The 24,864-nt window shown below is 44.5% G+C and overlaps 2 protein-coding genes and 1 non-coding gene across 10 annotated transcripts in view; 2 read left to right on the forward strand and 1 right to left on the reverse strand.

The window, feature by feature from the left end:
- The window catches only part of PHF20 (PHD finger protein 20), a 137,483-nt gene extending 122,245 nt beyond the window's left edge, over nucleotides 1-15,238 (reverse strand). For 2 of the 8 annotated variants that reach the window (XM_068525235.1, XM_068525227.1), the window contains exons 1-2: nucleotides 15,149-15,238; nucleotides 12,526-13,012 (exon numbers count right to left, since the gene is read on the reverse strand). The gene's annotated coding sequence lies outside the window, so the exon portion shown is untranslated. Of the gene's footprint in view, nucleotides 1-4,519; nucleotides 4,654-11,331; nucleotides 11,416-12,525; nucleotides 13,013-15,148 lie in introns of those variants that run through there. The other 6 variants (XM_068525232.1, XM_068525229.1, XM_068525233.1 and 3 more) reach the window with 4 other exon arrangements.
- On the forward strand, nucleotides 1,257-2,979 carry LOC137750735 (zinc finger protein 549-like). The gene is given in 2 exon segments (XM_068525239.1): nucleotides 1,257-2,258; nucleotides 2,260-2,979. Coding segments are annotated over 2 exon segments (1,716 nt in total). The 5' UTR covers nucleotides 1,257-1,262.
- A 1,525-nt stretch (nucleotides 15,239-16,763) lies between the features above and the next one.
- LOC137750830 (U6 spliceosomal RNA) lies at nucleotides 16,764-16,870 on the forward strand. Its single transcript, XR_011070613.1, has one exon. It is a non-coding gene; the product is annotated as a U6 spliceosomal RNA (small nuclear RNA).
- Nucleotides 16,871-24,864: the final 7,994 nt, after the last annotated feature.

The raw sequence follows: 24,864 nt of genomic DNA on the forward strand, positions 1-24,864 counted from the left end.
TCTTTTGTAACTCATCAAATGAGGATTAATGGCCCCTATCTCAGATGCTAAAAGGAAAAGATCTGCAGGACTTCTGTAGCGGTCCAGAGGTTAAGACCGCGCTTCCGCTGCAGGGACTGTCGGTTCGATTCCTGGTCAGGGAACTAAGATCTCACAAGCTGTGCAGCATAGCAAAAAAAAAAAGAAAGAAAGATTTGCAAAGCCCCTATATGTCTAGCACAAAGTAGGTACTCAAAAAACGGCAGCAGAATTTTCTGAATTCATAATGCATTTATATTTAATGTTGTACTGACATGGACCCTGGATTTTATTTTGGGAGAGGTTTAAGAGTACTGCAGCCATGGTAACTGGAGGTCCTGTCTCAGCAACTGCATTGTGCTCGGGGACAGGTACTGAGGGCTCAAAGTAACAAAGAATTTGTGATAGGTGGGCATGGAACAAGATCTTTCAATGAGTCGGCTCTAGACAGGGTTAAGGGAAAATAAACTCTAGAAAGAATGTCAACCACCAGAAACTACAGAACAGGCTTTACAATAATCTAACAGTGCTTACACCAGGCTTGCAATTCAACCTCCATTAAAGGGTGATGGTGCCTTTCAAACTGAGGGACACTGCAAGTGAAAGACCAGCTTAAATCTTTATGCCTCAGGCTTCCCTGGTGGCACAGAGGTTAAGAATCCTCCTGCTAATGCAGGGGACAGGGGTTCGAGCCCTGGTCCGGGAAGATCCCACATGCCGTGGAGCAACTAAGCCCGTGCACCACGACTACTAAGCCTGCGCTCTAGAGCCCACGAGCCACAACTACTGAAGCCCATGCGCCTAGAGACCGTACTCCACAACAAGAGAAGCCATCGCAATGAGAAGCCCGCACACCGCAACAAAGAGTAGCCCCTGCTCGCCGCAACTAGAGAACACAACTAGAGAAAGCCCACGCGCAGCAACAAAGACCCAATGCAACCAAAAATAAATGAATAAAATTTTTTTTTTAAATGTTTAAAAAAATCATCTTTGCGGTGTCTTTCTGTTGGCGGCGGTTTGGCAGCCTTTGCTGCGTCTGCAGGACACAAAGCTCTAGATCACTGGGTGCAGCCCAGGTAACGGAAACTGGAAAAAGCTCGAGGGGACGCCGTCCACACTCCGCGGGAGTGAGCTGGATGCGGAACCTGCTTCCTGAATTTTCGGGCCACATTACCACCATTATCCCACCGCGCTCAACGGGTCCTGTGGCAACCAGCACGCTACAGGACCCGCCCCAGGTTCCCATGGTAGCAGCAGCATTTATGGTCCCTGGACAGGGCCATGTGATCTTTGAGGATGTGGCTGTGTCCTCCCAGGAGGAGTGGGGTCTCCTTAACGATGCTCAGAGACTCCTCTACTGTGACGTGATGCTGGAGAACCTGTCACTTATAGCCTCCCTGGGGTGTTGGTGTGCAGTAGGTACTGAGGAGGCTGCTTCTGAACAATGTGTTTCTGTAGAACTAGTGACACAAGACAGGAATCCAAATCCAGACCCATCTATCCTGAAGACTCTTACTTCGGATACGGGTGCCCTGGTAGAGAAAGATGTTTTGTACCTGGCTGAGCACCAAGGAGTGCATCCTGGGCTGAAACCGTCCTCTTCTGGGGCCTGTGGGAAAATGTTCACTTCTCACCTACAGCAGCACCAGAAGCAGCCCAGTGGAGAGAAACACCTCAGAAGCGAGGAGAATGGGGCCTTGCTTGTGACGAGCTGCAAAGTCTTTTTACCCGTCAATATGTTCACATGCGGAGAGGTTGAGAAGGCTTTCCTAGGCAGCTTGGGCTTTCCCCCACACCAGCCCTCCCACTATGGAGAGCACCCAGGTACAAGCAGGCAGAGCAGGGAGGTCTCTCACCCTGGGGAAGGGCATTACGAGTGCAGCGAATGTGGCAAAGCCTTCAGTAAGAAGTATAAATTCACGGACCACCTGAGAGTTCACACTGGTGAAAAACCTTATGAGTGCAGTGACTGCGGGAAGTTCTTTAGACTCACCTCCAGTCTTACTCACCATAGGAAGGTTCACACAGGAAAAAGGCTTTACGAGTGCTGTAATTGTGGGAAAGTGTTTGCCCACAAATATAAACTTGTTGAGCACCAGAGAATCCACACTGGAGAAAGATCCTATGAGTTTAATCAATGTGGGAAAGCCTTCCTTCAAAAGGATACACTTGTTCAGCACCAAAAAGTCCACACTGGAGAAAATCCTAAGAGCAGTGAATGTGGGAAGCCCTTCCTTTACAAAAAAAAATCTCCTTGTGCATCATAGGATCCATATTGGAGAAAAGCCTTATGGGTGTAGCAAATGTGGGAAGTCATTCATCTTCAAAAAAAGGCTTCTTGATCACCAGCGAATCCACACTGGAGAAAAGCCTTATATGTGCAGTGAATGTGGGAAAGCCTATGTCTACAAAGGAAGTCTTGTTGTGCATAAGAGAATTCATACCGGAGAAAAGGCTTATGGGTGTAAATGTGGGAAGTTCTTTACAAGCAGCTCTGCCCTCAGTAAACACCAGAATGTTCACACTGCAGAAAGGCCTTATGAGTGCAGTGAATGTGGGAAAGCTTTCAAGGTCAAAATTAAACTTGTTGAGCACCAGAGAATCCACACTGGAGAAAGACCCTATGTGTGTAATCAATGTGGGAAAGCCTTCAAGCTCAAGTATACACTTGTTCGGCACCAAACTGTCCACACTGGAGAAAAGCCTTTCAATTGCAATGAATGTGGCAAGCCTTTCAGTTACAAAACAAGTCTTCTTGAGCACCAGAGAATCCACACTGGAGAAAGGCCTCATACGTGCAGTAAATGTGGGGAAGCCTTTGTCTACAGAGGAAGTCTTGTTGTCCACCAGAGAATCCACACTGGAGAAAGGCCTTATATGTGCAGTGAATGTGGAGAAGCCTTTGTCTACAGAAGAAGTCTTATTGTCCACCAGGTAATCCATACTAGAGAAAAACCTTGAGTGTAGTTCTTTGCAGGCAGCTCCAGGCTCATAAAAAACAAGAAAGTTCACACTGGAGAAATGCCCTCCAAACTTATGCTTTCCTTCACTTGAGTTAGTATCTAGCAGCATATAGATTAGGTGTCATAGAGGAAGTGAAAATTTAACTTATGTGCAGCCAAACTTTCATAGAGTGGTAGTATCCTGATACAGTCTTACCAGAAGCACCAGACGTGAGCTCCTGTTCTTTAGATTCTTATCAACACTTGGTATGGTCAGGCTTTCTAACTTCAGTGATGTAAGAGGTGTATAGTGGTATCTAGTGATTTTAACTAGTATTTCCCTATTGACATGATGTTGAGTGGTTTTTCATGTGATAATTTCCATTCATAGTTTTTTGAAATTTCTGTTCATATGATTTGTCATCTTAATTACTGAGTTTTGACATTTCTTCATGGATTATTGATTAAGGTCCTCTAATGGAAATATCTGACATTATTTTCATCCAGAATTGGTCTTCTCATTTCAGTAGCTTTTCCAGAGAAAAAGTTTTCAGCTTTAATGGAGTCTTATTTGTCCATTTATTCTCTTACTGTTTATGCTTTTGGTGTTCTATCAATAAATGAAAAATGTTTCCCAAATTAAAAAAAAAAACAAAAAACAAAAAACAAACCATCTTTATGCCTCCTTCATTCAATAAATATTTACTGAGTGCCTGCTATGTGCCAGGTGCTGGAGATAGATGCTGGGAGGATGAGACACCCCCGGCCCTGTTCTCTAGTGGGGAAGGCAGGAACATGATAAACACAAATACAAATAAGATCATTTCTGGGAGGCTATGTTCTGTGGGGGAAAACCCAACAAAACAATGTGAGCCAGTGACACGGCAGGACCACTTTAGATAAGGCTGTTAGAAAGAACTCTGAGGAGCTGAGGTCTGAGCAGAGATCTAAATGACAAGGCGAGGGACTTCCCTGGTGGCGCAGTGGTTAAGAATCCGCCTGCCAATGCAGGGGACACAGGTTCGATCCCTGGTCCGGGAAGATCCCACATGCCTCAGAGCAACTAAGCCCATGCGCCACAACTACTGAGCCTGCGCTCTAGAGCCCGCGAGCCACAACTACTGAAGCCGGCGCGCCTACAGCCCGTGCTCCGCAGCAAGAGAAGCCACCGCGATGAGAAGCCTGCACACCGCAACCAAGAGTACTCCCCGCTCGCCACAACTAGAGAAAGCCCACACACAGCAACGAAGACCCAATGTAGCCATAAAAATATAAACAAACAAATATATAAATAAGTCTACCTTTAAAATAAATAAATAAATGACAAGGAGATAGATAATCTACCTTTAAAATAAATAAATGACAAGGAGACAACCATGTGAAGATCCAGAGGAAGAGAATTCTAGGTAGAGGGGAAGTCCTAGAGGCAAGGTGCCTCAGGAAGGAATGAGCTCCGCTCCCCTCACAGCCCTGAGCCTAGGAGGTGGAGATGCTCCCTGCAGCCCTCACCACTGTTACAGAAAAGCATAAACAATATCAGCAGGTCCAGTGACACCTACCTCTCACAGGAGGAAGCTTCCAAGGGGACTCTGCCAAAGTTCTGTCTTGGAGGAAGGCCAGGGAGTACTTAGGGATGGGAGCAGACAGGTTTCAGACTCAGATTCTGGTGAATCCTGGCTCCACTCATTGCTGGCTAAGTGAAGATGAGAAAAATCACTGAGCCTCCCTCTGTTTGCCCATCTATAAAAGCAGATTAATAACCCCTACGTCCAGGGATTCTGAGGATAAGCGAGCTAACGGATGTCAAGTGCTTAGCACAGTACACACTAAATATTCAATATTGGTGATAAAATGGCTGTGTGATAGTAGTAGCACTAGCAAAAAGGACATCAGACACAAAGGATTACAGTCAATATTATTATGCAATATTAACAAATAGTATCCAATACAAAGAACATAAAAGAGCATATCTTTAGTCCTAAGGAAGTGACAAGTTGGTTCAAGTAGGAGCAAGGGCCCCTCCATCACTATCCTCTCCTCAACAACACAGAAAGAAGACTGGGTATAGGGCTTCCCTGGTGGCGCAGTGGTTGAGAGTCTGCTTGCCAATGCAGGGGACACGGGTTCGAGCCCTGGTCTGGGAAGATCCCACATGCCGCGGAGCGACTAGGCCCGTGCGCCACAATTGCTGAGCCTGCGCGTCTGGAGCCTGTGCTCCACAACAAGAGAGGTCGCGATAGTGAGAGGCCGGTGCACCGCAATGAAGAGTGGCCCCCACTTGCCGCAACTGGAGAAGGCCCTCGCACAGAAACGAAGACCCAACACAGCCATAAATAAATAAATAAATAAAATTTAAAAATAAATAAATAAAGCAAATAATTAAAAAAAAAAAGAAGACTGGGTCTAAAGCCAACCATTACCACTCCTTCAGGCCCTTGCCCAAGTCACACTAAAAGAGCTGAATTAGCCTCTTTCACTTGAGAGGGTAAGGAAGGAAACAAAGGGAAGAGGGGAGGAAAGTAAGGAGGCAGGAAGAAAAAGGCCCCCCAAAAAAATTCCCTTACCCTCTTCCCAGATACTTGAAATACTTTCTCTAAGAGCCAACCTTTTCCTTACACAATTAAAATTCAGACAGACAGCAAACACAGGTTCATTCCGAATTACTGAGAATGAATTGGTTAAATCAGCAGATCTTCCCAGAAACAATGGAAAGGGCCTAGTGCCCAGGCTTGACTCCAGAATATATTTGCTAAATGACCTTTGGCATATTACTCAACCTCACTGAGCTAATCATCTTATCCTCACAAGTTCCTTCTCCTTTTCTCCCCATCACAGTTTAAGGCTCCAAGACTGGCCAATGCGCCAAGCTAGAAACATGGGCATCACCCTTGCATCTCACTCTCAGTCACCATTTTGTCACATCTACTTCTAGGTTTCTCCCATTGCCCAGTGGTTGCCGAGTTCAGGTCCCCATCAGTTCTAATCCAATTACCGCAACAACTCTCAATGGAGCTCAAAACCTCCAGCCACACCCTCCCCAGATCCAAATCAATATTGTCTTACAAACTGACTTCTGAGTGCTTATTTTATGACATACAGTATTCTAAGTGCTTTACATACACATCGTCTCATTTAGCATCTACCTCACAGGTTTGTAATGAGGATTACTATTATTCCTGTTTCAGAGGTGCAAAAACTAAGGTTCAGAAAGTAAGCTGCCCAAATGACAAAGCTACCAAGTATTGGAACAAGGAGCTGAACCCAGGTAATCTGACTAGCCAACTACTGCACTGTGGCTACTATTCATCAATGCTGCTACAGTAGTATTTCTAAAGCACAAATCTAATAAGACTCCTCTGTTTAAAACACTTCAGGTTATATGTCAATTATATCTCAAATGAAGAAAAAAAAAAAAAAAAGCTCAGTAGTTCCCCTACAGAACAGACTTCAAACTACTAGTGCAGCATCAAGGCCATCAGTGAGCTAGCCATTATGACCAAACCAAACCAGGGGTTGTTAGAAACGGGAGCTTACAAGGAGAGGAGCAGACAAGCTCAGCAGAGGGCCAGCAGCGTATGGTGGTTATGAGCCAGAACTCCGAAATGAGACTGCCTGGGTTTGGACCCCAGCTCCACCATTTTCCAGATAACCTTGCACAAGTCATTTCCTCTCTGAGCCTCAGGCTCCTTATCTGTAAAATGGGGACAGTACCAGTACCTACTTCATACCTTCATACAGGTGCTGTGAAGATAAAAATTACTTAGCACAGAGTCTAGCACACAATAAGCCCTCATGCCGCCCACACACCAAGACTCCTTGCAGTGCTGCTTCCTCTGCCTGGTCCTTCAGACTGGGCTCAGCCATCAGCACCTCGCCAAGGGCGCTGGGCCAGGGCCCACTCCATTATTCGCCCATGGCAGCCTTGCCTGCCATCTGGACCACAACCCAGCACCCTACATTGAAATTGCCTGTTTCTGAGCCTATCTCTCCTCAGGCATTTAACTCCTCATACGCACCCCCAGCAACTAACAAGCAGCGCCCTTACTTAGCAGTCAGATGCTTGTTAAATGAGATAACCTCAGCTTCCTTATTGGCAAAACAGGAAGAAAGATAGGAAAGAGACCTGTATCACCCACCTTAAGGGATGTAGGGATTCAAGGAGACAATGATACGGAGGCTCTTTGAGAAATGCTATCCACAGGTAAATGTAGGAACTGTTATCACTCCATGGGGGAAGGGGGAGGAAGGCAAAGCACAGGGAACGAGGCCCCTGAAAACAGACCACAATTCTGCCCCTGGAGTCTAAGAAAAGCTGTACCAGTCTATAAATGGCGGAAGGCAGCTCTGGAGCAGGTTTGTGTGGGTTCCTTTTAGGGAAGGGAATCTTTTTTTAAATATACCTGACTAAACTGTTCTTACAGGATTCCTTAATTGAGGCATCACTATATTACAAATGAAAATAATTTGGAGATAGAGTCATTACCCCAGGGGACCTCCAAAGACATTTTCCTAAGTTACAACTGATTCACTGCCCATGGGGCTTTAAAGATAAATAAAAATTATTTAACAGTCAATTAATTACCTTATTCTTTAAGTATTAACTTTTGTTCCTGCTGTTTATTATTAACACCAGAAAGTGGCTTTTACTGAGTTTTCACCACAGGCTAAATCCTTGACAAATATCTCATTCCCAACAATGCAGAGAAGTTAGCAGTATCATCCCATTTTACAGAGGAGGGAAAGGAGGCTTAGAGCAAATAACTTGCCGATGGTCACCTGGCTAGGAGGAAGAGCTGGGATTTGAGAAACAGGACCTCCTCGAAAACCCACTGTATTTATACTGCGTTTAAAAGTAAGGCCTTTGAGGGAATTCCCTGGCAGTCCAGTGGATAGGGGGCCCCGGGTTTGATCCTTGGTCCGGGAACTAAGATCCTGCTAGACGCGGCCAAAAAAATTAGAAAATTGAAAAAAATAAGGCCTTTGAACAACAAGGTCCTACTGTTTCTGCTGTCCTACAGCAGAAATTAACACAACATTGTAAATCAACTATACTTCAATTATAAAAAAACCACAATTAATATAGGGGATTTTACAAACATTTTGTAAGAGGAATAAAACAAAATAATGGTAACATATACTCAACTCTTCACAGCTCACCAAGTTTTAATAATCTTATAAATTAGATTTTCTTATTCCCATTTTACAGATTAGGAAATGGAGAGAAAAGGGTAACATTTACTGATACTTACAATGATAGATGTGAGGTAGTTATGATGATACTTCAGAAAGAAAACAGAGGTCCAGATATGTTAGAAACTTGCCATGCTGGAAGTCTGCCTCCAATGTCTGTGCTACAGGGAGAGTCCCAAGACGTTTGAGCCCCACGCCCAAGTGACATGTAGCCCCAACAGAGTGGCAGATGCTAGAATGCAAACTCGGGCATTCTGCCTCCAAATTCTGGTCCTTCACCACCACATACCATGCAGCCTGGACATGAAAGGTGGCCTCTTAAACTATCTTGCCTTTCTGAATTGCAGATGTATAATTCTCATATAGGTCACAGCATGACCGATGTCCTACTCATCAAAGCACTTTGGACAGCATTCACCACTCCATGAGACTTAGAGACTGTCAAGCAGACCAAACCAGCCATGCACCAGGGCATCAAGAAGGGGAGAAATGCAGCCTCAGCTAGGAGAGTTTGGCTTTTACAATTAAGGGATGTTTACATGGTCAGGAACAGAATCTGAGATGAGGTGGCAAGGCCACCTCTTTTCTCAACAGTGCCTCAGTCCTGCGTTCCAGGCTGCCACCTGTTTGATATTGTGACTAATGTGACTTATTCAAACCTTGAGGGAGAAAGGTAAGGCAGCTGTAGAGAGGAGGATGTAAGAGCACCAGGCTTGCAGGCAAAGCAACCTGGGTCATTAGCCAAATGACCTTGGACAAATAAATTACTTAATCTCAGTTTTCCTGTCTATTAGATGAGGATAATGGAAAAATTGTAAAGATTCAATTAAGACCTAACAGAGTGCTCCAAAAAATGCTAACTAAAATGCCCACATTTCCAGGCTAGGGTTCCACAACCTATAAATCCCAGCACCTGTATAAGCAAGGAAGGCACGTCAATCCACCTAGCCATGTGCCTTTTCCACAGGAAAAAGAGACCTCTTGAAAATCAGGTCTCTACTAGGACAAGATGAGACCTCTTACATCATCTAAGATGCCTGGGAGTCAGTCTTTAAAATCTTAGGATTATGTTCCTGACAAGGGAAAAGCTCTTATCAAATAAAACCATCATTTAAAATCCTTTCCCAGGCCCCTCCTCTTCTTCCTTCCCCTAAGTCCACTGATTCAGGAACCACCTCCCTTTCATACAACTGCCCTATTTACGTTTGGTGACTCATACCCAGCTGCTAAAATTTTACAGGATTTCTACAAGCTCACCTCTTCCATTATTTGGCCAAAGAAAGCAAAGGACAGTTGATACCTAGCACAAGATCTAGCAAAGTTGTCACAGCATTACTACAAATCAAGGTTTCAATTTTCAACAGGTTACCCCAAAGTTAATCAACAACCTGTAAAGGTCAGTTGCTGAGATGAATAAGACAGGGACAGCATCCTCCCTCTCCAAGCTTACAATCTAATCAAGGAGGCTCTGACTAAACACACATTTTGGTTTAAAGTATGTTTATCAATAAAAAAAGAACGTTTATCCAGAAACATGTAAACATCCCATCACTTCCTAGAAAAATGAGGAAGGGGGATTAGGAGGTTTTATACATCTTTGATCCCTTATTTCCAGGTAACATCAGCAGCTGCCCTTGAGAATAATCAGGTGTTCTCAAATTGTTAGCTTTACTCACTGAAGTTATTTAAAATTTAAATTTCTTATCATTGTCCTTAGCAACTTCTTGTCAGGTTTTGTGGCTGAGTGTGTTCCTAGAAGGAAGAGCATTTAGAAGTAATTTTAAAATGAAGTTTGGGGACTTCCCTGGTGGCACAGTGGTTAAGAATCCACCTGCCAATGCAGGGGACACGGGTTCAATCCCTGGTCTGGGAAGATCCCACATGCTGCAGAGCAACTGGGCCCGTGCGCCATAACTACTGAGCTTGCGCTCTAGAGCCCGCGAGCCACAACTACTGAAGCCCGCATGCCTAGAGCCTGTGCTCCGCAGCAAGAGAAGCCACCGCAATAAGAAGCACACGCACCGCAGGGAAGAGTAGCCCCCGCTCGCCGCAACTAGAGAAAGCCCACGCGCAGCAACGAAGACCCAATGCAGCCAAAAATAAATTAATAAAATAAATAAATTTGTTTAAAAAAGTGAAGTTTGAACTTAGGATACACTTTCAAATTCGATAGGGTGTTTAAGCACCTTTAAAATCCAGGATGAAGAACCAGCTAGCTGACTTCCTTGAGACCTTGAGAGAAGATGGCTAAACGCATTACATTCACTTTCCCCAAACTCCAGCCAAAGGCACACTACCTGCTTCATTTTTAAATTTCATTCTACCTACTCTGCTAATTCAAAGCAAAAAAGAAAGCTGGGGTGAGGAGGAGGGAAAAACATTTTAAAAATACACATCAGCTAAGAGAACTTCCAAATAAACAAAATTGCATGTCAACTACAGACTCCCTCTTAGTGATTCAGGGAAGTAGCTAACATTGAATGGAGAATTCAAGGAAGACTTCTTTGAGAAGCTTAGACAGTTCTGAATGAAATAAAGCATGGAAATGGCAGAGGACACAGAGGCAGAAGAATGCTGAAGCTGGGTGTGAAGACAAGGTGGCTGCCTCGGCTAGAAAAGAGGCAGTGGCAGAAGTGACTCGGACATGGAAATGATTGGCAGCATGCCCAAAAGAGCACGTGAAGGAAATCAGATCTGCTACAAGCTCCCACAGACACTGGGTTTCTAAGCAAGGCACGAACAAAGGCTCAGAGCAGGGTAGACCTTGGAGATAATCAGCCCCTCACTTTACAAATGGGGAGAATGAGGTCCAGTAGTATTAAGTAACTTGCCTGAGGTCTCACAGTGAGTGGAAGAGCTGAGACTAGAGCCAAATCCAGATCAAATCCGTTACTGAAGAGGATCTATCTGACACTCATGTGAGGGGTGGGGGGAAGGGAGAGGACCAGGACACAAAATAGTCTAGTCATTCAGGTTTGTCCTGATTAGGGCCCAGAATAGGATCATGCTGGGAAAAGGCCACGACAGGTGATAGCCAGGGAAATAGGTACAGATGACCTAAGACACTTAGAAAGGAAAAACCCACTAAGACTTAAAAATAGATGTGGATACAAAAGGAGAGAGAGCATCATAAGCCATGATTCCCACCAAAGAATAATGTCATATTCCCACCAGCATTCACCTTTGTGAAGCTCCATACAGAGACAAGTCAGTGGCTTCCATTCAGGGTCCAGGCACCTGCGTCTCCCAGGCCCATTTCCAGGACCTAGAAAATCGAGAAGGACTCCTTGGAAATTCCAATACCTGTGACCCTGTTGACTTGGAGTATCTCAGAATCACTACCCATGGTAGGGTAATAGATGAGGAACCAGAGAGGCAAGCTGGCTGATTACTACATGGGATTTACTAGAATGATTTTATGTCAAGAGTTATGTTTACCTTCAATCAAGAAATAGTTAAGCATTTATTTATTTATTTTTTATTTTTTTACATAAATTTGTTTATTTGTTTTTGGCTGCGTTGGGTCTTCGTTGCTGCGCACGGGCTTTCTCTAGTTGCAGCGAGCGGGGGCTACTTTTCGTTGCAGTGCGCAGGCTTCTCATTGCAGTGGCTTCTCTTAATGCAGAGCACGGGCTCTAGGCATGCGGGCTTCAGTAGTTGTGGCATGCAGGTTCAGTAGTTGTGGCACACAGACTTAGTTGCTCCACGGCATGTGGGATCTTCCCGGACCAGGGCTCGAACCCATGTCCCCTGCATTGGCAGGCGGATTCTCAACCACTGCGCCACCAGGGAAGTCCCAAGAAATCGTTAAGCATTTAAATTTGACAAAATACATAGGTATCAAACTCCTGGAGAAGTTCCAGCCATGATTTTAAAAGTTAAATGCTAGAATAACTACAAATGAATATAAATAGTAGTCCTCCAAAGGGGACTTGTACAAACTCTAAGGAATGCGCGTCTAGATAAAGAGAGAATGGAAAATAATATCCCAGCTTAAAGCTAACCACCACCTTCCTATTTTCAAAGAGAAATCTTTAACTTTGTGTACAGAACCTAACTACTCAAGTGTAGTTCAGTAATACTAACATCACCTGGGAATTAGAAAAGAATATACTCAGGCCCCACCCTAAACCTACTGGATTAGAATCAGCATTTTAGCAAGACACTCCCCACCCCAGGTGATTTATTTGCACATTCAAGTTTGAGCAGCACTGGTGCAGAATACTTTAAGGGTGGACTATATATAGCACTATACAGATAAGAGTACCAAACAGGCAAATAAGAGACAAAGTACCTGTTCACTTTCAGTATACCATATTTTATTAGGTACTGCTCAGACAGACCTCCAATGTTTTTTAATGAATTTGGTACTTACTAATGACCACATGATATAAATGTGGGATCCATTTCACTTCCTGAAATAACACAGCTCTAGCGTTTTCATGCACATCAAATTTAAAACAGCTTAGTTGTTCTGAAAATACAATAATGATTCATTTTATTCAAGTTCCAACACTGAGTTCAGAGCACTTCACCACAAGCCCCATTAATTCCTACAGGTTCCTGGGAGTATCATTAAATCCCCCAGCATCCCTAAGAAGCAGGTGCTTGGCAAACATCCAATCTTCAAATGAGATTCAGAAGGACGTGGTCCTGAAAATGCAGTATTTTTCTGCCTTGTCCTGCCAGGGTAGCTTCTCGGGCTCAAACTCTCTCCCGCACTGAGGCCTCATACAGCTGCACACTCAAGTACTTCCCGAAAGGGAGAAAGGTCAGAGGTGTCATTATCCCATAAGCACTTGAGATTCCAGCTGTGGAGAAATTAATCTGGTTCGTTCCCGCTGAGAAGCCCTGAGTAAGATCTGGAAAGACAGAGGGAAATACAAAAGAAAGAACCTACTGAGAGGCTCTTAGGAGAGGAGAGGTCTCAGACATTTGCAGATTTTAAGGTGGGGGTTGGGGGCAAGGCTTGGCAGATAAGTGAGAGGATTACGGGGAGAGGTAAATATCCATCTCCCACTTCTCCCCCAGGAACAACAACAACAAAAAAAGAGTGACCAAGAGATTCCTCCAAATGACCTCCTTTCTTGATAAAAGGAAGGAAAAAAGCCAATGTAGGGAGGAACCGTATGAGTTGGAAGCAAGACTAAAGAATCTCTTGAGGGTTTTTTGGTTTTGTTTTTTTCCAACGAAGGGAAATAAAGCAAAGGAGAAAACAGTACCCATCTAACCAGAATCTTATAGGAAGCAAACCAGGAGGATTAAGAGCCCTGTGAATAACCAAAGAAATGCAAGGGGATTCCTTTCCAGTTTAAATCCAGTGCTGGGGAGTCAGGCAGCCCTGGACTTGAAGCCACTTCCAGAGCAAGGGGAGGAAAAAGGAAAATCTTTACAGCCACCAGTAAGCAGAGCAGTGTCCAAAGAAAGAAAGAAACCAGAAAAATGCCCGGGGATAGGGCAAGCCAAGAGAAAAGAGTTCCTGTTAGCAGAAAAGTAAAAGATAAAGCAGACATATGGGAGACAACATGCAGGCAACCCCTTTAGGATGGGCGGGGAGATCCTCCCCTAGGGGGAGGGGACTTCAGGAGGTAAGACTAGGAAGTGTGCACAGAAAAAAGGCCACAGAAGCAGAGAAAGTGTGGTGCTGAAGATATTTATTCACCAGAGGAAGGAAGAAGAAATAGGTGCACTGCCCTGACAGGGGGAGCACCTAAAGGGAAACAGGGTTCCAAAGAGGGAAGGAAGCTGAGGAAAGAAAATATCTTGGATGGCAAAAAAGCTCAGGAACCATGGACCATCGTATGGAAATGAACAAACTCAGAAAAAAGGTGCGCCATCCCAGATTTAACAAGCACCAGGAAGGTGGCTGCACCCTGAGAATTGTGTAACCAAAAGTAGTGCATGCTGTACATCTGGAGGGCACAGGAAACAAATACACTTTCAGATATGAAAATCTCCCCCAGGAAATAAGGTGGTCGGATTTAGAGAACTCATGAAAAACGGTGCAACCCCAAGAACAGAGTGACTGGAAAAAGCAGTGAATTCCCTTGTGTAAATACAAATATGTATCCTAAAATTTCAGGATTTGGATCTCATTTTCGGTAGACTCTGAAAATGAGGTGCACTCCCAGATTTTGAAAGAGCAGGGAAAGGAGGCAGCCCCTAAATTTAAGAAATTCTGGAAAGCACGTTGCCAGATTTGGGGCCTGGAAAAGGGAATTCTTCCTCGATTTTGTGCGAATATAAGTACCCCCAAAACTTTGGTTATTGGACCCCAGATTTAAGACTCGCTAATGGGAAGAACCCCAAAATTTGAAAGGGGATGCTTACTCAGACTGGAAGCTCGAAAAGGGAGTGTCCTCCCAGTTTGGGGGTCGTGGGGCAAGGGATACATCCTCAGTTGGGCAGGCTTTGGAGATTTAGATAACATCCCAGGGCTGGAGCTTAAGGAAGGGGGTGCACCGACCACATTTTCTAAAAACTATAGAGAAAGGGGACACTCCCATAGTCTGGCGCTTGAGAAAGGGGTGTGCTCCCCAGAATAGGATAAAAGAGTCAATAAAAGAAAACGCGTTCCCAAAGCACAAGGCAACGGCAGGGGTTGCTGGTGGAGCTCTCGAGGGCCACACAGCTCAGGCTCCGGCCCTAGCGCTTACACCCCACCCCCAACACGGCCCGCTCCGCGCCCCGGGCCCTGCACCCCGCAGTCCAGCCCCCTCGGGAGTCGCTGATTGGCCGCAGCCACCGTCACTCCTGCGGGCAGCCCTAGGGATTGGGCGCCGCTCGCACGCCCGCCACGCTCTCAGCAGCGGTCCCCGGGCCTCCCTCCCGGCTGGGCGAGCCGGGCCAGGCGGGGAGCGGGGCCGGGTAGGAGACCGGAGCAGCGGTGGCGTCCGTCACCGTCCCCGCCCGCACAGCGCGCGCGCAACGCACCCGGCCCGACCCGACCCTGCCCCAGCCAGCCGGCTTCACCTCGCCGCGCCTTGCCGCGAGCTCACCTCACAGCCCCGCTCCGGCTGCTCCGCTCCGGGTCCAACCGACTGAAGGACTCTGCGTGCTGCGCACCACGTGACCCCGGGGACGCGCCCAGCGTATCCCCCGCCCCCCACACACACGCACCATCGACTCCACCGAGTGACGCAGCGCCTCAGCTGCCCCGCCCCCGGCCCCGCCCCACCCGATCACCGTGGCGACGGCTCGGGCGGGACACGCCCACTGCCCTGAGGCGCGGGAACAGGCCTGCTCCCGGGTCCGGAGCACGAAGTTCCCTCTCACTCGTATCCACTGTGATCACACGAAGCCCAGGACTGGACACTATCCATCACCTGTTAATTTTGCCTCCTGAATGCATCTCGAAGCCTCCTACTTCTCTCCATCCTGCTGCCAGCACTCCAGTCTAGTCCACCGTCCCTCTCTCCTAGATGATGGTTGTCCTCTCCACCCAATTACTCTTCCCCCTTCCAATACATTCACACTCAGACAGCGGGAGCTTTTCAAAACGCAACTATATTCACAGCCATCCCCTGCTCAAAGCCCGTTGCCCACTGTTCTTCAGATTAAGATCTAAATCTTCACTGTGTGCCAGGCTCTTCAGAGTCTGTACCTAACTTTCCTCTCTCACATTCGCACGCATTCAGCTCTCCCACATTCTCAGTTCTCAGCATCTTTCAAGTCCTCTAACAAGCCAGGTTCCTTTCCGCCTCAGGGCCTTTGCACTCATCCCCCCCCACTCTGCTTCACCTCATTAGCTCCTAGGAAAGGATTCCAATTGCTGGTGTGGAGAGGAGCAGTATTCTGCCTCAGGGGACCAGGTCGGAGTTGCAGCCACCCCCCAAGGGTCTGAGATGTTTTCCCAGTGGGACTTGGGTCCAAAGAGGAATGCTTAACATTTGTTATTTAGGAAGGCAATAATGACTTTATTTTACTTTGGAAAAACAGGGCAGCTAGATTGCACTTTTTAAATGTAAATGTAATCATGTCACTGCCCTGCGTAGAACAACCAATCTCTCCTCCACCCTTGCTATTTCTCTGGCCACATTGACTTGCTGTCATTTCTATGGTTCTCTCCAAGCTCTGTCCAGGCACTGGGCCATTGACTAGGCTGTTGCTTTTTGCAAAACTAACCCTTTAACAGGTTTCAGTTTGTCATCTCCTCGGTGAGGTCCTCTTTGACTACATTAGCTAGAAAGTGCTCCCCTTGATCTCCTGCCTCGTACAGGGCAATTGCTCTCTACCTTATCACTGTTCATTTTCATCAGAGCACTTAACATAGTTTGTAATTATTTAATTTGTTTGTTCTCTTGGTTTTATTTGTCTTTTTCCCCAAAATTAGAGTTAGGAACTATCTTGTATCTACTGAATTGTCAGAGCCTGACAAATAGTAGACGCTCATTGTGTATCTGTGGAAGGAATGAAAGGAAAGAGAATATTTGGGGGAGAAAATGATAATTGAAAATAATGAGTAGATTCTTTTTTAATGACCTGGCTCCATAGGAGAGGTCTTTTCAAATCTGGACTGGAGGCTGAAGAGAGGATTTCCTGAGCTGAGGTAGTCAGGGCAGAGGGCGGTGCTTAGGGAGAGCTTCTAGGAAACCAGGGACAAAAGGTTCAGCTGTACACACTTTGACAACACATATACAAAAGTTGTAACCATACAGAGAAGATTAGTGTGGCCCCTGCCCAAGGATAACATGAAAATTAGTGAAGTGTTCCATATTTAAAAAAAAAATAAAAACACCTTCTGGAATTTGAGGACCAAAAGTACCTACATGAACTCGGCTAAGGGCTCAGATACAGGAAGAAAGGACCTTCCCAGGATCCTCTGGGTTTATGTTTATTATCATGAAATTGCTCAGATTTTAGTGGCTATTGTAGCATATAGAGAATTTTTTTGCCCCGCAACCAAAGTCATGCCACGAATCCATAGCCCCATACAAATATAACATGTTTCTTTACTTATTCAACCTGCACATATCGAGACCCAGGCTTGAGCTGAGCATCACAGACACAGAGCAGGGGACTTCACTGGCGGCCCAGTGGTTAAGACTCCGCGCTTCCACTGCAGGGGGAACGGGTTTGATCCCTGGTGGGTGGGATCCCACATGCTGGCGGTGTAGCCAAAAACAAAGACACAGAACAGAATGAGATTTAGGCCCTGCTCCCAAGGAGTTTACATCCTGGTAAAGAAATCATCACAATTTGTAAGTTAAAATTCTTTTTGTCTGTTGCAAGTACAAACATGGACACTGTTGCAAGTACAAACAAAAGAAACATGTATTACAAGGATGTTTGGGGGCCCAGAGCATGCACAGGAGGGCAGGCTTGGAAAATAAGCGGCACAGAGCAGCTCCAGCAAGAAGCAAGAAACAGCAGCTTCTGCAGCCAGCAGCACCACACATCACAGCTGGGATTCAATCCTAACATCCCTTTGTCTTTGAGTCACTCACTCAAGAGGCAAAGTCTTGGCGGGGAGCTGATGTTGATTGGTCAATCTCAGGTCACATGGATTAGTCTAGGCTGCCAGGGGAAGAGAGTAACGATTTGCCCCTAAGGATATCCCCCCAAATGAAAAGAGAGGGGGAGGACTGATGCTGGCCAGACAAAAATAACTTCATACAAGTATGAATAAAATACCTTGGGAGTTAAGCTTTTCCTGATTAAAAAACCTGTGGAGGGCTTCCCTGGTGGCTCAGTGGTTAAGAATCCGCCTGCCAATGAAGGGGACACGGGTTCGATCCCTGGTCTGGGAAGATCCCACATGCCTCAGAGCAACTAAGCCCGTGCTCCACAACTACTGAAGCCCGTGCGCCTAGAGCCCATGCTCTGCAACAAGAGAAGCCATGACAATGAGAAGCCTGCGCACCACAACGAAGAGTAGCTGGCTGCAACTAGAGAAAGCCCTGCGCGCAGCAACAAAGACCCAACACAACCAACAATAAAACAAATAAATAATAAATTAAAAAAAAAAAAAAGAATCCGCCTGCCAATGCAGGGGACACAGGTTCGAGCCCTGGTCCGGGAAGATCCCACATGCCGCGGAGCAGCTAAGCCCATGCGCCACAACTACTGAGCCTGCACTCTAGAGCCCATGAGCCACAACTACTGAGCCCGAGTACCACAACTACTGAGACTGAGTGCCACAACTACTGAAGCCCGTGCGCCCAGAGCCCGTGCTGTGCAACAGGAGAAGCCACCGCGATGAGAAGCCCACGCACCGTAATGAAGAGTAGCCCCTGCTCACCACAACCAGAGAAAGCCTGCGTGGAGCAACAAAGACGCAGTGCAGCCAAAAATAAATAAATAAAATAAACAAATTAAAAAAAAAAAACCTGCGGAAACCTGGCTTGCTTGCTTCTGAACTGAACAGTCCTGGGCTGCTAGTCACAGAACCCCAGTTTGCAAAACTCTGGTCTAAACTCCAGGTCTCACCACTGCCTCTTTAGCAGCTTCCATCATTCTGCCTTAAGGTCCTCCCCAGCATCTCACTAGTAGTTGGTCTCAACCTCCCAATTCTTTCTTACCTAGAACCTTTCTTTGTCTAGATAGGCATTCAATTAATAGTTGTGATTGAGTGAACAAGTGATAGAATGAATGTACAGCAGCCTCAACTCCAGAGAGTAGAATCTCTCCAACCATTTCAGAACTGTGGTCCCAGCACATAAGATGACAGCTCCACAATGAAACCCTACATACACACGAGAATATACTGTAGCACCAGAGATATTCAATACCTACATGGAAGTGTCCTTTCTCTCGCTAAGCATCACTTTTCTTCAACTGTAAAATGGGATGATATTTACCCTCATTCACAGAATTGTCACGATTAAGTTAAATAACATGTGACAGTGTACTGTAAACTGCATAGTTCTATATAAATGATTTTCCAATTGCTTTCTTACTAGATTCATTGTCTAGAGTATTCAATGTCCCTAGCTAAAGAAAAGCAGAATTAAAGACCTGAGATAGGATATTCAATTAGAAAATTGATCTTTCTCAACCTCTACCCAGCAAACCTTTATACTCTGCCCTTATGCAACCCCAAGGCATTTACAATCAGTCTGTCAAGGGAAAAGGGGAAAACTAAAACAGAAAAGCAAGCCCCTTGGCTGTGACTCACACCCACAGATCCCATGTACTCAGAGTATCACCAAGCCTGAGCATGTCAGTCTCCAAAACAGGAACAGGGGTATGACATCTGCAGCACCAAGCTGAGTGTGAGAACTCAGGAAGTCGGAAACCACAGTCACAGCAGCATCTGAGGTCCAAGAACCTCCACAAGGCACCAGGGGCCCAAGGGAAGTGGGTTGAGTCTTTGCCCTGGTCTGAGGTCTCTCCAATCTGGGCCTGATGGAAAGTTCCTGAGCTCCTCAAGCCTTACTGCTCTCCAAGTGGCGGGGAGGAGAATTAAGTAGGAATTCCAATATATTTCCAGCGTTTTGCAAGATTATAAGGAAGGGGTAGGGGCAGGGAGAGAAGGACGTTTTTTATTCTTGTTATAGCCACTAAAGAGAGTGATAAAATCCACCTGGACCACTTCAAGGGCAGGGACTATGTTCTGTTCTCCTTTGTCCCTTGGGAGTCCCAGTACCTAGCACTGTTCCCTGTAATTTAAGCATACTTAATACTTGTTTCTTGTGGGTTGAAACTTTTGCCAGTTTAGAGATAAAGAGAAAGGGGGAGGAGTTTAGCCCCAGGGACTACTGGAATGGAAGCTATAAAGAAGTCAATTAAAGAAAGTCTCTAAAAATCTGCTAGACTCCAGTTCACTCCCCAGATTTCTTGTAATTTAATTTTAAATAGTCATGCTGTCCCATGATTCGAATGCCAGAAATTATATAAAAGGTATACAATACAAAGTCTCCCTCAAATTTTTGTTCCTCATTTGTCTTGTTTCCATTGGTAACCGCTCCTTTTTTTTCTCATGGCCACGCCACTGCGGCATGCGAGATCTTCGAGATCTTCTCTCCCGCACCAGGGATCGAACCCATGCCCCCTGATGTGGAAGCACTGGGTCCTAACCACTGCACCACCAACTCTTACTTTCTTATGAATCCTTTCAGTATTTCTTTTTTTTTTAAATTTATTTATTTGTTTGTTTTTTTAATTTTTGGCTGTATTGGGTCTTCGTTGCTGGGCGCAGGCTTTCTCTAGCTGCGGCGAGCGGGGGCTACTCTTCGTTGTGGTGCGCGGGCTTCTCATTGTGGTGGCTTCTCTTGTTGCGGAGCACAGGACCTAGGTGCAAGGGCTTCAGTAGTTGTGGCTCGTGGACTCTAGAGCTCAGGCTCAGTAGCTGTGGCGCACGGGCTTAGTTGCTCCGCGGCATGTGGGAACTTCCCGGACGAGGGCTCGAACCCGTGTTCCCTGCATTGGTAGACGGATTCTTAACCACTGTGCCACTAGGGAAGCCCCAGTATTTCTTTATGAGTATAAGCAAAGCTGAATATAAGTTCAAATATATTTTGAACTTTTTACACAAAAGAAAGCATTGATACATGGTGTTCTCCACCTTAATTTTGTCACTAAACACACTTTGGACACCTTGTACATTTTGTACAATGGTATAAAAATAACTTTCTCATTATCTTGTTTTATTTTACTGCTACATAGTATTTCTTGTGTGGATATACTATAACTTGCTTAATCAGTCCCCTATTTAAGGACATTTGGGTTGCTTCCAATCCCTGGCAATTTAAAAACTATGTTCCATTTAGAAATAGTTCAACACATGTGTGCAGACAGAACTGTAGTCTATTCTCTGATATGGGAGAACTGAGCCACAGGGGTATATGCATTTATAATTTTGATAGAGATTGCAAGTTACCCACTATAGATTCCCCCAAAATATAACTCCACAGTTGCAAGATGTGTTACAAGTCATCTTTACTTGTAACACTTAAAATCTGCAATTTATTTATAGCTTAAGAAATAGAAATGCTTTCAAGATTATTCCCATAATGTTATTCTCACTTACTTGCATTCTTGATAGTGAAATGAGTGATGTTCCAGTTATCCAGCTAGGAATGTGTACAACCCACTTCCACAACAATGTATGTCACACCTGTCATCACCATGTGTCCTTTTTTTTTTTTTTTGCCCCACCATACAGCTTGCAGGATCTTAGTTTCCCAACTAGATATCAAACCCAGGGCCCAGCAGTGAGAGCGCTGAGTGCTAACCACTGGACCACCAGGGAATTCCCACTATGTGTCTTTAAAAAAGATGTATTAGCAATTATCTTGATGATCTTGATGTAGGGGTAAATATCTATCAGACATGCAAAGGACAAGCCATTAAGGAAAATACTATAAATTCAACAACATAAAAAAATTCTATCCATGAATATATATCTACACATGGATGGTCTCAGGGCTATAGGGAAATGAGACAGGGAATGGAGGCTAAGGAAGAATAACTCAAAGAGGGACCATTCACTTTGTTTCCAATGTTTATAAACAATGTTGCAATAAACAATTCCCTTACTGAGGATCATTCACAATGATGTTTCCAGTTGCTTACAGACAATGCTTCAATAAACAGCCTTGTACATTCAAAAAAGGAAAAAGAGAGGAAAATCTGGGGCTGTGTCTCATTTAATGGAAATTGTGTGCCAAGAAGCAAATGTATGATTGAATGTATTAGTACAATTATGCGCATTTGAGGTTAAAAAAGGTAGGAGGGAGGTGAAGAACATTGATAATTGATGCTCTGCCCCTCACACCCCTCTGGACTCCTTCTTGCCTGCTTATTGACTCACTAAGACCCAAAATCTCTCCCCTGCTTCTCAGTTGTTGCACATTTGTGAGTTTGAAATCTAACCTCCTTGACATCACCCTACCCAACCCAGCTCACAGTAACCCTGGGCCTAAAAAAAGTCACTGAAGTCCAATCTAGATTCCAAATTCCACGCTCTAAATAGTACCTCCAAAAAAGTCGTTGGATGACAATTATGGAAAAACGGGTAATCACAGGTACGCTCACACCTTATTCCACTTCCCTTGCTTTCCTTGCCTATATCACTGTCTTTTTTTTTTTCCCTTGCTAATTCATAAGCACTTTTAAGGCCTTTATGCTTTTCAAAGATTTATTTACCCTACATGCTGAATCATCACCCTTCCTCTTCCCACTCCTACAGTTGTAGGAGGTAAAATAGAGGCAAAAATTTGGCTAAAGTAGAAACTAAAGGTGCCGTAAAACCCCAAATGTTGAAATCCTATGAATACATAGAGAGCTGGATCCTACACACTTTGAACTCTCCCTGCCCTAGAGAGCCTGTGTCTTCCCACCAGGGAAGACAGGGGTAAAACCTCTGACTTTTCAAAGGCCAGATGGAGAAATAAGTTATATTTATATTTCCTATAGAGTTTCCAAATTTTCCTTTTACCCCTGCACACCACACTCACCTTTGCCTGTCTCCCTTCCTATTCTACTTCAAATTTTTATCCCTTTTGGAAAAAAAAATAATGACAATATCTATTGAACATTCACTGTTTGCCAGGCACTGTGCTAAGCCATTTACATGAATTATTTCATTTAATATTGACAATAACCCATGAAGAGAGGTCCTATGTATTATCATCATTTTGCAGTTGAAGAAATGGAGGCCCAGAGAAGTTAAGTTATTCATCTAAGGTCACATTGCTAAGAATAATTTAAACACAGGCAGTTTAACTCCAGGTCTCATGCTTACTAATCCTGAACTCACCAAATTCTCAGTTGAGACTCCTCTAGTTCCTCTGTTCTCAAACTCTCTCCAATCTGGCCAATTCTACAAACTATTCAAGTTGCCATTCTAACATAATACTAATAATAAGCAAAGTGACCCTTTAAAAACATGTCAAATCATCCACTCCTCTGCACAAACCCTTATAATGTTGTCCCCTCTCTAACTGAAAGTAAATTCAAAATCTTTACCTACCAGCCATTCTTGATCTGCCTCTTGTGTTCCCCAGCTCTCTGACCTCAAATTCTCTTCTCTCTGCTTTGCTCACTCCAGTTGCACTAGCATCCTTGCTTTTTCTTGAACACACTAATCTCACGTCTCCCTGTGGTTTTATACTTGCTGTTCCCTCTGCCTGGAAAAATCTACCCCCAGATACCCATAAGACTGAGCACTCATTTCCTTCTGATCTCTGTTCAAGGGTCATTTTATCATAGAGGCTTTCCCTACCACCCTAAATAAAACAGTATCCTGTCTTTCTCTATCTCCCTTAATCTCATTTATTTTTCTTCAAAGCACTTATCACCACCCAGTATATTACATATTTATTTTTCTGTTAATAATCTGTTTCATATCTTTAGAATTTGAAATTCTTGAGTGCAGGGACTTTGTCTTCTTTATTGCTATATCCCCAGCGCATGGAATGCTACCCAGCATAAAACAGGTGCTTAATATTTTGCATGAATGATAATACTAAATAATATTTTTGGAGTGCTTCCATTACACCAGGCATTCGAAGTACTTTATATATATATTTTCTCATTTAATCTTTATAACAATCTTATGAGATTTAACAACCTTTTTAATGTGATGTCCAAAACTTTTCAGTGGCCTATGAACAACTAGCTCTCTGAGAAAAAAAGAAAAGGTTGATTTGTAACATTTGTGATATCTGTAGTATAAATACTCACACTGTGGCTGATTTAAGACTACTAATATGAGATCAACTGGCTCACAAAATTCCTGGACACTTATTTACTCATAAGCTGGTATGAGTCTGCTGCAGCACACCACTGCCACTATTCTTAGCAGAGCATGGAAACCTCGTCACAAATTAGCCCTTATCAATCTTTCCAATGGAATCTCCTCTGACTCTCCAACTTGCCCACACAGCCCACTTTCAAATCATGAAGAATTCCTGTCTGTGTAAGAACATGCCCTGCTTGTTCTATACTTAATTGTCATTGGGCAATGTACTTTATTTCTGAGAAGTTCTTTCATCCTTCCTCAGTTTGGCTCTGTACTGATGCATCTTCAAAGCAGCACCAACTAATTCAACAAACAGTAGTTACACAACCAGCACATTCCAGGTAGGATGTTAGAAGCTGGGGGGTAGAGATAAAGGAGAAGCAGTTGATATTCCCAGAGTAGCTCACAATCTGGTAGTGAAGGCAAATGCATAAGCAGTGAAGTTGAATTACAGTCTAAGAGGAGCAATAATGAGGGATTGATTGAGTCTAACAAGGGTGGGCAGGATCAAGACCAACTTCCTAAAGGAAATAAAACACAAACATCTTTACAGACAGACATTTTCAAGGCAGGGAGATACAGGCAATTTGAGAGTTCTGGAACAGATTGAGAAAGTGCTGTAGAATACACAGTTAGGCTTCCTGGACCCCTCTTTGCTCCCCAAACCCTCAGTGGGAAACTCTATTCCACTCCATTATAGGAGAACTGCCAATGCGCAAGTGGTCAAAATCAATGAATAGTCACGAACACGGGGGAAATACAATAATAAGTCAATATCTTGAGAAATGTTTGCCAAAATCTTATACTTGTTGGTTATCAGCAAATCATAGCCAACAAACTAGGTAGCCATGGATCAAAGAATGCCATAGAACTTGATAGACCTGTTCAATCAGTTAGAAACATTGGAAAATATAGCAAAAAGCATTGTTGGTGGGATATGGAGAAAAGTACACATAATAAATATATAATTATAATAAAAATTATAAAATTAGGGGGCTTCCCTGGTGGCGCAGTGGTTAGGAATCAGCC

This window comes from Eschrichtius robustus, chromosome 16 (assembly GCF_028021215.1).
Source record: "Eschrichtius robustus isolate mEscRob2 chromosome 16, mEscRob2.pri, whole genome shotgun sequence".
NCBI classification, from domain to species: domain Eukaryota; kingdom Metazoa; phylum Chordata; class Mammalia; order Artiodactyla; family Eschrichtiidae; genus Eschrichtius; species Eschrichtius robustus.